The sequence below is a fragment of the Neolamprologus multifasciatus genome, chromosome 23 (assembly GCF_963576455.1).
Source record: "Neolamprologus multifasciatus chromosome 23, fNeoMul1.2, whole genome shotgun sequence".
NCBI classification, from domain to species: Eukaryota; Metazoa; Chordata; class Actinopteri; order Cichliformes; family Cichlidae; genus Neolamprologus; species Neolamprologus multifasciatus.
Genome location: NC_140460.1, coordinates 7506077 through 7523923, shown reverse-complemented (window position 1 = coordinate 7523923; position 17847 = coordinate 7506077). Strand labels below are relative to the sequence as shown.

Below are 17847 nucleotides of genomic sequence, written 5' to 3'. Positions count from 1 at the left end.
AATAATTCATGTATAAGGTGTATGTTTTGGTGGTATGGGTTCAGGTCCAAAAATGGCAGAGCTGAATTTAACTGAATGAATTTTGGGGTAAATTATTATTTTTTTTTTTAAAAAATGTTAAATGAGGAATCAGTTCATCTCAGTCCAACCTGCTTGGTGACTCTACTCAGTTCCACTCCTATTTCTGCTCCAGAGTTTCCAATTCCAATCACTATGACCTTTTTATTCCTCCACTCCTCAGGAGTCTTGTAGTCTCTGCTGTGGAAATATTTTTTCCTGCCAGAATGTATATTTTAAAAACTCATGTCTTTCATTGTTAAAAACAGTCTAATGCAGCCTGTTCATTAACATTAGTACTATTATACTATTAGAAGGTCTACTGTGGTCCTCGTGCCACTGTGGTCATTAGAAGTCGAACCAGTCATTCTCACTATGTGAGGATGGCCTGGCTGACTTCAGCCAAGTAAACTGATTAAACTTTCATTGCCTGTGCACAAAGTTAAAACTGATCAGTTCTGGATCTTAAATTTCATCATATTTTAAGCCTGTATAGCAAAGCAGTGGGATCCTGAAGGAAAGCTGGAAGGGTGTTCCTTTTATCATAGACAGTGAAGGACAAAGCAGCAGCCGACAGAAGCAGAGGCCACTTATATGATCTCCTGGGTTTGGGCTCATCGCATCGCCTGGTCTGCAGGGGTTGAATCACTCTCTCCCACTGAGTGAGGATTGCCTGGCGGGCTCCAGCCCACTTTCCTGGCCACCTGAGACGATACTGGTACGGCGTGCAGGGACCAAAGAGCACATTCATTCCCAGCCTGGGGTCAGTCAGCAGCATCCTTGAGATGTTGGGTTGAACTCCCACTAGCTCTGCTATTTCATCCATGTAGCTGATGTAGTCCACCTGGATGGTGTGTCTCTGACTGGTGACATACCTAAAAAAGTTTGAGTTGAACATATGAAAATGCCGATCTTAAATATGGGTTTCTATAAAGCTGAGTAAATCCACTTCATTACCTTTGAGCCATGGCCTCCTGCTTACACTGAATATCTTTTAGCATGGCAGCTGATGAAGGAAGCTTTATGCAGCCTGTTTGAAAGGGGACAAAGCTGTTTACTGTAGTAGAAATAACAACTCTATAAAAAGTCTAAAATCCTGAGTGATGAGAAAAAGCTGTGTTAAAGAAAAAGTCATTTTTACCTTTGAAGACACGTGTAGCCCATCTGGCCTGCATCTCAGAGATGGGCATAACGGCTCCCACTGGCTGCACCAGACCAATGATAGCCAGAGTGGGGCGTTCGAGCTCAGGAGGAAACACATATTTGTACAGAGATGCTTTGTTGTTAGACACAGAGACCACCTGTGAAGCCAGGAACGGAAAGGAAAACTGGTATCCTGTAGCAAACACCTGAAAGATAGCGGTCCATGTTAGTCAAAAGTCAATTTCACTGATCTCTATGAAGGTGAAGAAAAGTATGTGATTCCAGACCTACCACCAGGTCAACATCTTCCACTACACTTCCATCATCAAACTCCACACTGGAACCTTGAAATCTGCGGATGTTGGGTTTCACCTGAACTGTTCCAGAGAGGATGCGGTTGGGAAGCTCATCATTCACTGTGGGATGTTGGCTGAACAGCCTGAAATAAAAAGTCAAAAATACAAAAAAATTCAGAAAGGAGTTTTTTCATATTATTTTATTTATACAAAAAAATCGAATTGCAAACGTGAATATCAGAAAATGTCAACGTTGTCAGGCACTGATTTTGACAAGGGGTTGTTGTTGTGGGACCAACATTTTCAGCCAGAAGTTTCATACTTTGAACTGGTTGTTTACACTGGACATTGCACTGTTGTTGCATAAAATAACACCAACATTGACACCATCACAGCCCCATCAAAATTAATAATGGTGCTTAAAATGTGTCAGAGTTGATCGTATCCTGAACAATATGTGTCACTGCTCAGGAAAAAAAAAAAAGGCAACAGTGATGATATATGCAGTAATCAATACAGGAAGCAAAGTGACTGCATGCAGAAAATTCTTATCTTTTCCAGCTGCTGAAGCATCTGCAGATGCATAAGCTGGGACTTTTCTGAGAACCTGCACTGATAGATCACTGAAATGGCCAAACCACTCATCCAGCTTGACTGTGCTAGCTTTGTGGGCCAGGTTACAAAACTTAAGAGGTGCATGATACACCTAAAAAAGCAAAATATTGCATGCCAGTAACACATCACGCTGCTTCCAGTGTGTGCCACTGTTCAGGAGGACAAAGGTGAGCACAAAAAGGCCATAATTTTTGTCTTAGAACAACCACTTGGAAAAATCTAACGTGGCAGATTATATTACATTCTATACTAGCTACAAATACAGTACCTGTGTTTTGGCTTTAGATTGTAAAGACCATGATTGAATCTTTGGTTGAGCCGACTCTCTGCCATACTACATAAAAAATCAAAGGGAAGGATTTTCCTCAGAATCTCCAGGATTCTATTAAAAGTCAGGTCAAGGGGCACCCCATTGTCTCCAACTCTGTTCAGAACCCAGGCTCCTCTTCGAGTGCTCAGGTAAAGCTTTGAAGAAAAGAAAGAGTAGTTAGCTCTCTTGTTGCTTCTGTCTGAATTGTCTCAATTTTTACTTTCTAAACTACTAATATTACTAATTACTAATATGTAAATAAAGGATTAAGAAGATGTAAAAGTTAAATATTTCTGCCCATTGTTTGGTTTTACATGCTTGTATTTATATTGGATTCAGCTTTAAAACTGTGAGAATCATGAAGTTTCACATGTTAAATACTAAATCAGTTCAGACACATTCTTACTCTAATGATGCGACCAACTCATTCCAACCTGCTTGGTGACTCTACTCAGTTCCACTGCTATGTCTCCTCCAGAGTTTCCAATTCCAATCACCACGACCTTTTTATTCCTCCACTCCTCGGGAGTCTTGTAGTCTCTGCTGTGGAAATACTTCCCCGTGAAAGTTTCAATGCCTGAAGAAAATAAGACAAACTTATGGTGGGTAGACACAATGTTTCAATACTTCTGCTCTGACCTATATTTGAAGATACGTGAAAGTGTCAAGGGTTGATTTAAACAATAACAATTCCCAAGATGTAATCGATTGTAGGCCAAGGGTCACCTGGAAAGTCATGAAGAGGCATGTTGGGGTTGCAGTGATGTCCAATACAGATCATCACAGCTTCAAAAATGTGTTTCTCTTTCTTGCCATCCTTGTTCTCCGTTTCAACAACCCACTCGCCTGAATGAGAAAAATCAGATTTCTGCTTCACCTGCAAGACTTTGGTCTGGACAACAGAAAGACAGGCGCAAGGGGACAGAACAAAGTGTTTTTTTCTATGAAATTAATGTTGTAGTAATTATGATTTATCCATCCATCCATCCATTCGCTTCCGCTTATCCTTTTAAGGGTCGCGGGGGGCGCTGGAGCCTATCCCAGCTGTCATAGGGCGAGAGGCAGGGTACACCCTGGACAGGTCGCCAGTCTGTCGCAGGGCCAACACACAGGGACAGACAACCATTTGCACTCACATTCATTCGCACATTCACACCTAGTGGCAATTTGGATTTTCCAATTAACCTATCCCCACAAGCTGCATGTCTTTGGACGGTGGGAGGTAGCCGGAGTACCCGGAGGGAACCCACGCAAACACGGGGAGAACATGCAAACTCCACACAGCCTGATGGTGGAATTGAACTCAGGACCTTCTTGCTGTGCGGCAACAGTGCTAACCACCGTGCCACCGTGCTTAGGATTTAACTTAAATTATTTATTTTTTAATTATGTGATACAATTTACCATTTCAGACATCATAAAGCATTCTTACATTAAAGCGTATGTGCTTGGTGAGCTGGAAGTGGTCAGCATACAGCCGAAAGTAGTCCATGATGAGGGAGTTGTGCATGAAGTTTGGGAAGTGTGCAGGGATGGGAAAGTCACTGAAACACATCCTCTCCTTTGAGGTGTTGATGATGACAGAGTGGTAGATGCTGGCCCTGTCTGGCTCTGGATTCTCCTAAAGTTGAAAAAAATAAATAAATAAATAAATAAAAGAGCTGAAGCACCATTACTCTTTCAATGCTCGTCTGGCTTGAGTACAGTTTTATTGCATTTGTAGTTTAATTTTATGTATGTTTTTACGCGTCTAATAAATACTGTGATGCAAACATTGTACTTTGGTTTTCACACCATTTATTTTAGAGTTTACATTTCCCAATATAATCTGCTGTATTACTGATAATTATTGAAATTGAGAATATTTAATGCTAAAACTTTTGAACTAGGTATTAGGCTTCTTGAGAAGGATTACCACTTTTTCTCAAGTAAGAAATCTAAATACTTGTTTTGTCACTGAGCAAACAAGATATCCGATTCAAAACAGTGCTTCAACCCTTGTGCACTGTCACTTATCACGCAATAAATCAGTGCACAAGGTTGTATATGAGCTTGAAAATTGTGCCCGCACCATTTTCAGCATAATATTTATTTCGGATCAAATTCTGAGTCTCAGTGCGCACCATGTGCCCTCGAAATGAAGAAAATCCACTTCATATGTATGAAAAATGATAAAACATGACCAAAAGTAAAGTGATTCACATAGCGTCAGCCAACCTTAAACCTCCACAGCCCACCAATGTCATCGCTGCTTTCGAAGCACACAGGCTCCAGCCCCTCATCCAAACAGCACTTTATGCAAGCCAGACCCGAAGACCCTCCTCCGATCACTGCCACACGACGGGTCATACTGCAGCTCTGCGAAGGAGACAGTGCAAAATATGTTTACAGTTAACAAGAAGCTGCAGCCAATGAGCCGCGCAGAGCAGGAAGTTGTGCAGAAAACAAGAGTAACAACAACGTTACATTCATTTCCATTTAACCGTCATCCGGAGATACTACATGCTGTGTTTGTCTTTAGAAGGCACGGATCCCACTGCCAGCCAACCGGTGTGATCAGTGGTTTATTCTGGTTATTTATTTACAGAAATCCAACCGTGTATAACGTCAGTGTGAATTTACAAGCTGACTCAAGATCTTTTTCTGCATAAAAAAGTAAGCCTCATTGCAAAACTGTCATACTAATATGTGTTTACTTCTGTAAGTCTAAAGACTGTGTTAAAAAAGAAAAAAAAAGGATACGAAATGTTCTGGACTGGTGCATTGTGTGCCGGGTGGCGGCCAGGAGCGGAGGCCCTGGCGGACTGACCCCCGGCTGCCAAGACTGGCAATAGGGACATGGAATGTCACCTCTCTGGTGGGGAAGGAGCCTGAGTTAGTGCGTGAGGTTGAGAGGTACCGGCTAGATATAGTTGGGCTCACCTCTACGCATGGCTTGGGCTCTGGAACCAGTCTCCTGGAGAGGGGCTGGACTCTGTCTCAGTCTGGAGTTGCCCCTGGTGAGAGGCGGCGGGCTGGGGTGGGTATTCTAATATCCCCTCGGCTTGCGAGATCTTCAACGCACACCTCCGGCAGAGCTTCAACAGCATTCCGAGGGAGGCGGGGACATTGAGTCCGAATGGACCATGTTCAGCGCCTCCATTGCCGAAGCTGCTGCATTGAGCTGCGGCCGCAAGGTGGTTGGTGCCTGCCGTGGTGGTAATCCCCGAACCAAATGGTGGACACCAGAGGTGAAGGGAGCCACCAGGCTGAAGAAGGAGTCCTATCGGGCTTGGTTAGCCTGTGGGACTCCGGAGGCAGCCGACAGGTATCGACAGGCCAAGCGGAATGCGGCTCGGGCAGTGGCTGAAGCAAAAACTCGGGTGTGGGAGGAGTTCGGAGAGGCCATGGAAAAAGACTTTTGGACTGCCTCGAAAAGGTTCTGGCAAACCGTCAGGCGTCTCAGGAGGGGAAAGCGGTGCTCTACCTGCACTGTGTATAGTGCTGGCGGAGCGCTGCTGACGTCGACTGAGAAAATTGTCAGGCGGTGGAAGGAATACTTCGCGGACCTCCTTAATCCCACTGACGCGTCTTCCGAGTAGGAAGCAGAGTCTGGGGATGAGGGGAATGACCCGCCAATTTCCGGGGGCGAGGTCACTGAGGCAGTTAAACAACTCCTTGGTGGTAGAGCCCCTGGTGTTGATGAGGTCCGCCCCGAGTTCCTGAAGGCTCTGGACGTTGTAGGGCTGTCCTGGTTGACACGCCTCTGCAATGTTGCGTGGAGATCAGGGGCAGTACCCGTGGATTGGCAGACCGGGGTGGTGGTCCCCATCTTTAAGAAGGGGGACCGGAGGGTGTGTTCCAACTACAGGGGGATCACACTCCTCAGCCTCCCCGGGAAAGTCTATGCCAGGGTGCTGGAAAGGAGAGTTCGTCCGCTAGTCGAACCTCGGATGCAGGAGGAACAATGCAGTTTTCGTCCTGGTCGCGGAACACTGGACCAGCTCTTCATCCTCTCGAGGATACTTGAGGGTGCATGGGAGTTTGCCCAACCAGTCTACATGTGTTTTGTGGACTTGGAGAAGGCATTCGACCGTGTCCCTCGGGGTGTCCTGTGGGAGGTGTTGCGGGAGTATGGGGTGTCTGGCCCATTGCTACGGGCCATTCGATCCCTATACAACCGTTGCAAGAGCTTGGTTCGCATTGCCGGCAATAAGTCGGACTCGTTCCCGGTGGGTGATGGGCTCTGCCAGGGCTGCCCTTTGTCACCGGTTCTGTTCATAATTTTTATGGACAGGATTTCTAGGCGCAGCCAAGTGGCGGAGGGCTTTCGCTTTGGTGGCCTCAGAATCTCATCTCTGATCTTTGCGGATGATGTGGTTCTGTTTGCTTCATCGGGTGAGGGCCTCCAGCTCGCACTGGAGCGGTTCGCAGCCGAGTGTGAAGCAGCGGGAATGAGGATCAGCACCTCCAAATCTGAGGCCATGGTTCTCAGCCGGAAAAGGGTGGAGTGCCCACTCCGGGTCGGGGATGAGTTCCTGCCCCAAGTGGAGGAGTTCAAGTATCTCGGGGTCTTGTTCGCGAGTGATGGGAGAAGGGAGCCGGAGATCGACAGACGGATTGGGGCTGCAGCTGCAGTAATGCAGACGCTGCACCGGTCCGTCGTGGTGAAGAGGGAGCTGAGTGTAAAAGCGAAGCTCTCAATTTACCGGTCGATCTACGTCCCTACCCTCACCTATGGCCACGAGCTGTGGGTAGTGACCGAAAGGACGAGATCGCGGATACAAGCGGCGGAAATGAGCTTCCTCCGAAGGGTGGCTGGCCTCTCCCTTAGAGATAGGGTGAGAGGTTCGGCCATCCGGGAGGGGCTCAGAGTAGAGCCGCTGCTGCTCCACATCGAAAGGAGCCAGCTGAGGTGGTTTGGGCATCTGACAAGGATGCCCCCTGGGCGATTCCTGGGTGAGGTGTTCCAGGCATGTCCCACCGGGAGGAGGCCCCGGGGCAGACCCAGGACACGCTGGAGAGATTATATCTCTTGGCTGGCCTGGGAACGCCTTGGTGTTCCCCCGGACGAGCTGGAGGAGGTGGCTGAGGAGAGGGAGGTCTGGGCCTCTTTGCTTAGGCTGCTGCCCCCGCGACCCGGCCCCGGATAAAGCGGATGAAGATGGATGGATGGATGGATGCCAAAGTTCTCCTGGAGCAAAGATTTAGCATATCCATACTCAGCAGGCATATACTGACAGCTTCTGACCATTTCTCTTGGATGGCCTCTAGTGTATTGCTCGAGAAAATATAAACAATCCTTAGCACTGTGAGCTTGACTCTCCACCATGTGCTCAAAAGCTGTCATAAATGTTTGATATTGCAAAGGATCACCATCAAATAACTGAATGTCACGCCTTGGTAGCAAAAACAGAGACTGCTGCTCAGCCAATAAAGTTGTAATTTCATTTTGTTTCTTCAAAACTGTGACTAGATGATCATGACCCTCATTACCTTGCACTGTATGTGTAAGAGGTTTTGATTGTGCGTGAGACTGCGACATCATCCGAGTAGTTGAAACTGCACCTGGAAATACTTGATGTAACTTCGTCTCTGACTGTTGCAACGAAACGACCTTAGGCTGAGAAATATTTTTAACCTTGGGCCTTACATCCAATACATGCACTTGATGATCACTTGCATCAACACCCTGATATGGTCGCTCTGGTAACACAGGTTCTAATGTCGGAGCATTAGGATTTAAAATGCCTAAACGCCCCTGCTCTCGTTCTAAATACGAATTCATTCCATCAGATTTACCATTAACAGCACTTGAGACTTGGGACATTTCAGAAGCTTTTAAAACATTCACCTTTGCTGCTGAAGCTGCTATTTCCGTTTCTAAGTCAAGCAGCTCCTTTCTTTTCTTAAGCTGTATTTCTTGTTCTTCCAAAGCATGCTTTTCTTTCAACAACCTCTGTCGAACAAGAAGGGCAGCCATGTCAGCCTCTGCAGTTATGCATGCTGACAAGGCAGATGAAACCATTGAGCCACTGAGTGATGTTTTACTTTTCCTACAACTTTTGTTTCTAACATTAGAGATGCTATCACTTGGATTAACATCATCTATCGCAGCACCTTTACCAACATTCCCGGTGTGCCTAGAAGCAGCAGAACCCTTTCCAGTAGGTAATACATCAGAAGACTCAACACCAGGTGGATTTAAATGTGGCAAATCAAGCTCAGACACCAGATTTTTACTCTGAGGGTTTCCCTTTGCATCATGAAGCCATTTCTTTATCTCTTCCATAAACTCAGTATTATGTGCTTGCACACTTATAAATCAAGCAGTTTGTTTTTCTTGCTCTTCTTGAGGAAGCAAAGGAAGCAAGGTTTCATGCAGATAAGTTGCCTCATTAAGCAACACAGACAAATTCTCTAACTGAGCCTGAACAGTGGAAACATTATCTTCAGATTGCTTTAATTCTTTAATAACCTTTATGACATTTTTAATTTTATTAAACTTAGTGTGACGTTCTGTTTGAAGCCTTTCAGTCTGATTCTCCAAAGCCTTGGTAGTCGGTTTTGGCTGTCTTTTCTTTCCATCCACATCACCACATTGTATTAATTGGTGTGTCTCCATTTTTTTCAAAACATTACAAAATCCAAACGCTGAACTGCACCTATGCCATACAGCTTCATTCCAACACATCAACTTGATGACATTCCCTTCAATAAACCTTGGACACACAATTAACAGGAGCAATATCCCCCTCTATCTGCCTATTAAACCTAACTAACTCAACCTAGTCTTCCGTACATACTAGCGGTGGGTATTTATGTACCTCCATACCGTCAGCTGTGAGGAAGACAAACTGTCTTAAACACAAACTGTGGCGGTACTCCCAAGCCAATGGCTTCAGCCGCCTGATGCACAATAACTAGAAAGTAAATCAGTACAACGCCTAGTGCAGCTGTACTGCTGAAACCTAACAGGGGAATAAGACTCCTGAAAGAAATCTGTATTGTGTAGCCAAAGGCTTAATCTAAAAGCTACGTGGACAAAGGCAACAGCAAACTATAAAACTCATCTATATATAAATAATCCAATAAAACCTACAAACTTTTCTGTTGACAATTTATTGCGGCTCCTCCAACCTATGGCCGCGGCAGGCTAAACATGAGGACACAGATGACGCGCAACAATAAACACATAAAATACACTTCTGTACCATTTGCTCCTTTTATTCCACATGCAACTGTCCAATATACAAATCAGTGCCTGGGATTAACTATTAAACAAATGCACAGACTGCACAAACAAATACCTGCAACTCACAAAGAACTGCACTAACTACTAAGCCAAATTTCAACTTGGCCTATGGCATCAATTAGTGCACAAATATACAAAAACCATCAAGTTCCAGTTAAAATACATCAAAGTCATTCAAGCTGCGCTCAAGCTGCAGTCAACAGAAAGTTTTGCCTCATGCTCACCCTATCTTTCTGCTCATCAACATCAGGTGCTGTGAACAGGTGAGTGCAACCACATTTATCATCTACCACACCCATGAAACACGCCCCACACCCGTGCACCAATACAGTGAGTCCATTTAAACCAACCCACTTAGTCAAAAAAGGAACAACTCATATGGCTCCTACACTGACTACCCAGGGTCTTGGAATGAAAAGCTTGGTTTTGTTATCGAGTTGTTAAAGTCCAATGTCCAATGTCAAATTATGTGCCACAAGCTGAATTCTACAGTGGCAACTAAAAGTTTTTCCAAGCAGTCATTTATGTCAATACCAGTTTCAACTGAAAATTCAGCAACAAACGTCAAGCAGTATCAAGCTTTGTTATATGTTGGACCAGCTGAGAGGTAAGTAAAGGATTTTAAGGAAGCAGGGACATTTCGTGCTTCAAATACCACAGTGACACTGCTTAAATGTTTGTTTTTTTTTACTTACTTTGCAACTTCTAATGAAACACTGTCAAACAGCACTGATATGCTTGCGTATGTTTTCATGCATTACTAAATCAACCTTTAAGTGTTAAAAAACTGTCAGGGTACCGCAAGTCCTCAGCGTTCAACCTGCCAATTGTTGTGGTGTTTTAGTCTGTGTCTCCATTCTCTCATTTTCCCTGTTTGTGTGCATTTATGTGTGTTTGTGTGTGTGTATGCACTGGCCTTTGTGCATTGTGGGGACCAAGTTTCAGACACACACCTGGTGGCAGTAACACATCAGCTCTGATGATCTTGTTTGGGCAGCTTCATAAGGAAGGAGCAGTGATCAGTCTTTGCTGGATTGTTGCCTTGAAAGCGGTAAATGAAGCGTTGCTCCTGCTCCTATTTTATTTGGGTTAATTGTGAAGATACGTTAACTGGTCTGTCCCTGTGCACATCATTTAGAAATTGTGAGATATCCAGTGGTGAGCTGACTCTGGTGTGACAAAGTTACTTTGTCTGCATCTAAAAGGAAGCTTTGTGGAGACTGGACCTTCCAACTGCTAAGATATTTTTTGAAGGGTGTTTTTTCTGTTGACTGTGAATAAATGCAAATGAGTGTATTCAGCCGTGGGCGTGAGTCCTGCCTCTAAACATCTCAAATCTTTGAGCCCTAAAAATAATAAATACTTTAAAAGAAGAAAGAAAATCATGGACTCTTAAGCTTGAACCTCTAAGCAAAAGCCACAAGTAGCCATAAAGTAACTGTAGAAAACATGTAGACTTATGGAAATGATTTATTAGAAATTTTATTGGAAAATTTCATTACTGGCTACCAGTGTTGGGTAAGTTACTTTAAAATAGTAACTTAGTTACATTACTAGTTACTTCTATCAAAAGTAACTCAGTTACTTCAAGTTACTCGTTACTTTCAAAGTAACTAGTTACTAGGGAAAGTAACTTTGGTTTTACTCAGAATTCTCTTGTTAATGTGTTGCTTCCATAACTTTGCCAGTCTTCTAGCTTGCTTACTTGCCACAAGTGCACTGTGCCACCTACCAATAGAAAGGAAAAGATAATGTGCATATTTCCACGAGAGAAATCCCACGCCTGGACCGTCATTGACTGCTGCCATGATTCTAGCCTACGTCACAGCGTCATGTGCGCCTTTTACATCCAACACAAAAACTGCAGTCGTGGTGCTTTGATTGTACTCAGAACTCGGAAATTCTGCCTTCTGAATAGGAAGATGTAGGCAACACCAGACTGCAGATGAGCTGCATACAGAGCTGGACTGGGACAGAAAATTGGCCCGGGCATTTTGACTTGAGACTGGCCCGCCATTATAGGAAAAATCATAAAGCCTTTGAATGAAAACAAACGCTGTTGTGACAGTGATGTTCACTGTTTTGATGGTATATATGCACCAATCTATCAATCGTTTGTTGTAAGATTCAGATAATTATTTTTTAAAAGCCAGACATTTTAAATGAGAATAAGAAAGAAAAGTATTTCCTTGTGCCCCCCTCTCCCTGTTAATGCCCTACCTGCCCCCCCTGGCAAACCTTTGCTAGACCCGCCCCTGCACAGTTACCAGCTGTCAGCTACTTAGAAAAGGATCCTGGTGTTATTTGTCTCTCAGAAACAGTTCATAACTTCCCTTCAACTCATTCATGTCACCTAAAAGTTAAACCTGTTTCTCCATCACCTGTTCAGCTCTGATGATTCAGTAAGGACATCTCCTGGTTTCATCTTCATGTTTCCCTCTCACCAGATAACCAAACCGATATTATGACCAGCAGCTTTTTTGCAGCTGTGGCTCCAGCAAACATCAGCTGATACTAGAAATTAATATTAAATAAATTCTAACAACAGCTGATCAAGCTTAAACGTGCTGCTGTTGTTTAGCGCGACATCGGCTGGTTTCCTCTTTCTGGCGCAAAGTGGGCGATAAACAAACAAGAGAGCCGATCAGCTGATCATTGATCAGTTTTCATGATTGAAGTAGAAACAGGAGAGGGAGGGGGGAGAATGAAAGAAGAAGAGGCAGCTGTGCAGCAAAGACACAGAATAACTCCAGCTTTGTGCCTTTTTCATTGTAGCTGAATTACGGGACAAATTGTTCCTTTTCACCTCAATAAGAAACGCGTAATATTTTCTCTGAATACCAGACGGGACGGTTGGCAACTCTAATAACTTATGAACAAAATAAAGTTCAACATCATTAACTTCATAGCACCCACCCAGCTGTATAGAAACTCCTGCTAGCTAGTACGCAGTACGGAAAAAGTCAGAATAACGAAAATAAACTCCACCTAAACTTGGTTTATATCTGACCCAGATAGACTGCAGGTCATAACTTCTTACCTGAAGTTCAGTTCACACTTGGACTGGCGGCCGCCTCGGGTCTCTTTTCCTTCTGCGTCCCCTTTCCCTCATCCACCTGCTGCCTCCACCACTTGCTAATGTTACAGAATCTGTGGAAGCTCCGCGATAGCCACCACACAAAGTAACGAGTAACGACCGTATCTAAATCCCAGTAACGACTAACGCGTTCCTGATTTTGGCATAATAACTAGTTACCGTGCTCGTTACCACAATAATAACGTAGTTACTGTAACGCGTTACTTAATAACGCGTTAGTCCCAACACTGCTGGCTACTGGAACGACCACAGATTGTTGGCTGAGTTATTTGCCAGAAAATAAAATTAACAAACAAAAAGCAAAATTTTAAGATAGCTGCAGAAACTCTTATTTTCAGATTCTAGTGCAGAGTTAAACAAATCCAGAATGTATATTTTAAAAACTCATGTCTTTCATTGTTAAAAACAGTCTAATGCAGCCTCTTCGTTAACATTAGTACTATTATACTATTAGAAGGTCTACTGTGGTCCTCGTTGTAACAGTTGTTATGTTAGTATTTGACCACTAGGCGGAGCTCTTGTAATGATAATGTAATTAACGCATTTTATTTTGTATGTTTTATTTTTGTGTTGAGTATGTTAACATTTTCCTTTTTTGCCTACCGGATTGGTGTAAAGTTAAATTGATAGATGGAAAATAACCGGTTAATTTTGTAAGTATAAGGTAAGGGCAGAGGTCACTTCCTGTTTTGGGAAGTAAGGTCAGAGAAGCTGCTCATGGTGACGGTCTAGCCGTGTAAAAGTCAAGCTAAGAAAGAAGAAATAAGTCCTAAGTTCCAATTACACCGGTTTGTCTACTTGCAGGCCAAAGTGGTATGTTTGTTTATATTTTGTGAATTTTATATTGTAATATGTTTTAATGCTGAAATATAATTTTCTTGTACATTTGTATTCACCAGTTCTACGGTGTACCTGTGTACGTTAAGAGAAGCACAGTAAACATCAGTAAAGAAGAACTCTCGTGTCTCTCGTGTATGTGTACAAGCCGGCATACTCGTGCCACTGTGGTCATTAATTAAATTATTTAAACTCTGACCTTTAAAGACACGTGTGGCCCACCTGGCCTGCAACTTGGAGATAGGCATAATAGATTTCCACTGGCTGCACTAGACCAATGATAGCCAGCGTGGGGCGTTCGAGCTCAGAAGGAAACACATATTTGTACAGAGATGCTTTGTTGTTAGACACAGAGACCACCTGTGAAGCCAGGAATGGAAAGGAAAATCGGTATCCTGTAGCAAACACCTGAAAGACAGCGGTCCATGTTAGTCAGGACCGCTGAAGGTGAAGAAAAGTGGGTAATTTCAGACCTAACACCAGGTCAACATCTTCCACTACACTGCCATCATCAAACTCCACACTGGAACCTTGAAATCTGCAGATGTTGGGTTTCACTTGAATTGTTCCAGAGAGGATGCGGTTGGGAAGCTCATCATTTAATGTTGGATATTGGCTAAACAGCCTGAAATGGAAAGTTAAACGTTGCCGTACTGATATGATGAAAAAAATGAATTTACTGGCTTTCCAGTCATGCAATCATGAAGCCAAGTTTTTGTCCAAAATATCTGATAGGAAGAAATGCAATAAGGTCATCGAAATAGTAATAAAGATTTGCCCAACACAAGATTCAAGGGAGTCTGCCTACTGCATTACAAATATAAAGTGCAGTTGTAGATGTTAAGTGTTACGGATTCAAAATATTGGAGATGGATACAAGAGGAAAACCAAAATAACAACACTGGTCCGGCCGGGTTGAGTCAAACGATGATTTTAATGTACACGCGTGGGAGATGGACACTGTACGCAGACAGCATCAGATCTCAAAATGGTGGAGCATTGATCAAACTCTTATAGCCTCTAGTGGCCCCCACCTAATCATAAAAGCCTAAACATTCATATTCTTTCTCTCACACGGCGCCTAAGCTACGACCTTGGCTCCCTGTTTATCTGCTCCGGCTGAGATGGGGCAGAAAACCTCTCCAGTATGCTCTGTTCTCTTCTAATCGGACAAATAAGGCGATGACTTTCTGCGAACAGTATTTCTTATAACTCAGCAGTATAATGCATCATAAAACAATATCATTCATTCACAATAAATCAGCAGTCTAATGTAATGCAAATCAGTTTAACAAATGTAATAGTTATCACCTTCTTCTAATTCAGGAGAATAATGCAAACTAAAACTACATAATAATTCACAATCTTTAATTAGGGGTATAACATGGCATAAAATAATATTATAATCCCACATAACACAATACCTGTGCTTTGGCTTTAGATTGTTCAGAGCATGATCAAATATTTTGTTTAGTAGTCTCTCTCCCAGACTACAGAAAAAAACAAAGGGAACAGTTTTCCTTAGAAAGTCGAACACTCTGTTAAAATACAAGTCAATGGGAATCCCATTATCCCCGTCTGTTCAGAATCCAGGCTCCCCTTCGAGTGCTCAGGTAAACCTAGGATGAAATTAATCATTGTCAGCCATTGCTCTGGTTCTTGGTATATTTTTTTTTATGTAATTCTCATCATATTGATAGCGTCTGAACTACTAATAGGTTAATAATTCATGTATAAGGTGTATGTTTTGGTGGTATGGGTTCAGGTCCAAAAATGACAGAGCTGAATTTAACTGAATGAAATTTGGGGTAAATTATTATTATTTTTTTTAAAAAATGTTAAATGAGGAATCAGTTCATCTCAGTCCAACCTGCTTGGTGACTCTACTCAGTTCCACTCCTATTTCTGCTCCAGAGTTTCCAATTCCAATCACTATGACCTTTTTATTCCTCCACTCCTCAGGAGTCTTGTAGTCTCTGCTGTGGAAATATTTTTTCCTGCCAGAATGTATATTTTAAAAACTCATGTCTTTCATTGTTAAAAACAGTCTAATGCAGCCTGTTCGTTAACATTAGTACTATTATACTATTAGAAGGTCTACTGTGGTCCTCGTGCCACTGTGGTCATTAGAAGTCGAACCAGTCATTCTCACTATGTGAGGATGGCCTGGCTGACTTCAGCCAAGTAAACTGATTAAACTTTCATTGCCTGTGCACAAAGTTAAAACTGATCAGTTCTGGATCTTAAATTTCATCATTTTTTAAGCCTGTATAGCAAAGCAGTGGGATCCTGAAGGAAAGCTGGAAGGTTGTTCCTTTTAACATAGACAGTGAAGGACAAAGCAGCAGCCGACAGAAGCAGAGGCCACTTATATGATCTCCTGGGTTTGGGCTCATCGCATCGCCTGGTCTGCAGGGGTTGAGTCACTCTCTCCCACTGAGTGAGGATTGCCTGGCGGGCTCCAGCCCACTTTCCTGGCCCCCTGAGACGATACTGGTACGGCGTGCAGGGACCAAAGAGCACATTCATTCCCAGCCTGGGGTCAGTCAGCAGCATCCTTGAGATTAATTATTATTATTTTTTAAAAAAATGTTAAATGAGGAATCAGTTCATCTCAGTCCAACCTGCTTGGTGACTCTACTCAGTTCCACTCCTATTTCTGCTCCAGAGTTTCCAATTCCAATCACTATGACCTTTTTATTCCTTCACTCCTCAGGAGTCTTGTAGTCTCTGCTGTGGAAATACTTCCCCTGGAAAGTTTCAATGCCTGAAGAAAATAAAACAACAAGACACAATCTCCCTTTCTGTTTCCACGACAGACATGGTTAAAGAATGTCAAACACTGGTTATTAAATATTATTACTTCCTCTTTCTATTGTTACAGCCAAACTCTATAAGGCTACATAAAATCTACATGTAGTTTATTGCTAGCCCTCAGACATGTGTTACCTGGAAAGTCATGAAGAGGCATTTTGAGGTAGCAGTGGTGTCCACTAAGGATCATCACAGCTTCAAAAATGTGTTTCTCTTTCTTGCCATCTTTGTTCTGTTTCAACAACCCACTCGCCCGAATGAGAAAAATCAGATTTCTGCTTCACCTGCAAGACTTTGGTCTGGAAAACAGAAAGACAGAAGCAGGTTGTTGATAAGAGTGTGGGTATGCCCCATTTATATATATCAGTACTAAAAAAGCTTTTTTCTTTAGAAAACTTGGTGATACGTTAAGTTTTGCCAATAGAATACAGATAAATAGCAAAACATCCTTACGTTAAAGAGTATGTGCTTGGTGAGCTGGAAGTGGTCCAAAGTAGTCCACGATGAGGGAGTTGTGCATGTAGTTTGGGAAGTGTGCAGGGATGGGAAAATCACTGAAACTCTTCCTTGGAAGAGTTGATTATGACAGAAAAGTAAATACTGGCCCTGTCTGGCTCTGGATTCTCCTGCGGAGAAAGCCATGAATAGAGAAAAACAAATCTCATCTGTCAGAGCAAAGCAAAGTCCGATCTGTATGTTGTCTAACCCACCTTAAACCTCCACAGACCACCAATGTCATTGCTGCTTTCAAAGCAGACAGGCTCCAGCCCCTCATCCAGACAGGACTTAATAGAGGCCAGACCTGAAGCCCCTCCTCCAACAATTGCTACACGATGTGTCATTCTTCAGCTCTGTGGAGAGTGAATCAGATCAGTCCAAAATATTTTTACTCTAAAATAGGAAATTGCATCCATGGAGCTGTATGCAACAGGAAGTTTGCCCCTATTTCTTTTCATAAATGATTTTTACCAGTGTTTGCTTGGAAGAGCTATCACTGCCAAACTTAACACTTGTTTTGGCCATAGCTGTAGTCCACTCTGGCTTTGGATTTCACATTCCCAGGTAATTTAATGTTGCAAGGCAACATTCCTCCACAAAATGCTCTTTGGAGTATTCTGACTCAACATTTAGTCAGGTGATAAGACCAACTCAAAAGAACTCAAAAGGCAGCTTCATTGCTGAACACCAGAAATACAAAACTATATATATATTATATAATAACTCAGAAAAAAACCCTCTGCTGATACAGAGGTGCTGATATAGGAAGTAATCAATAAGGGAAGCAAAGTGACTGTACGCAGAGGCTGAAAAATTTTGGAAAATTTTTATCTGGAAAAATCTTGTCTTTTTCAGCTGCTGAAGCATCTACATATGCATAAGCTGGGACCTTCTGAGAACCTGGACTTATATATCACTGAAATGACCAAGCCACTCACACACTCGA

General features: G+C 43.0%; 1 protein-coding gene across 2 annotated transcripts; it reads right to left on the bottom strand.

The window, feature by feature from the left end:
- Positions 1-394: 394 nt before the first annotated feature.
- Positions 395-17137, bottom strand: LOC146490924 (flavin-containing monooxygenase 5-like). Of its 2 annotated transcripts, XM_085151600.1 has the most exons (10): positions 9880-9941; positions 4639-4779; positions 3854-4042; positions 3148-3313; positions 2856-2998; positions 2380-2576; positions 1492-1639; positions 1199-1406; positions 1015-1087; positions 423-932 (listed from the first exon to the last, which is right to left on the bottom strand). In XM_085151600.1, the coding sequence occupies exons 2-10, from the start codon at positions 4768-4770 to the stop codon at positions 533-535; spliced, it is 1656 nt and encodes a 551-aa protein (XP_085007726.1). In that variant the 5' UTR covers positions 4771-4779; positions 9880-9941; the 3' UTR covers positions 423-532. The 2 variants fall into 2 exon arrangements, with proteins under 2 accessions (XP_085007725.1, XP_085007726.1); XM_085151599.1 differs by lacking the exons at positions 4639-4779; positions 9880-9941 and adding an exon at positions 17114-17137 and having other exon boundaries at positions 395-932.
- Positions 17138-17847: the final 710 nt, after the last annotated feature.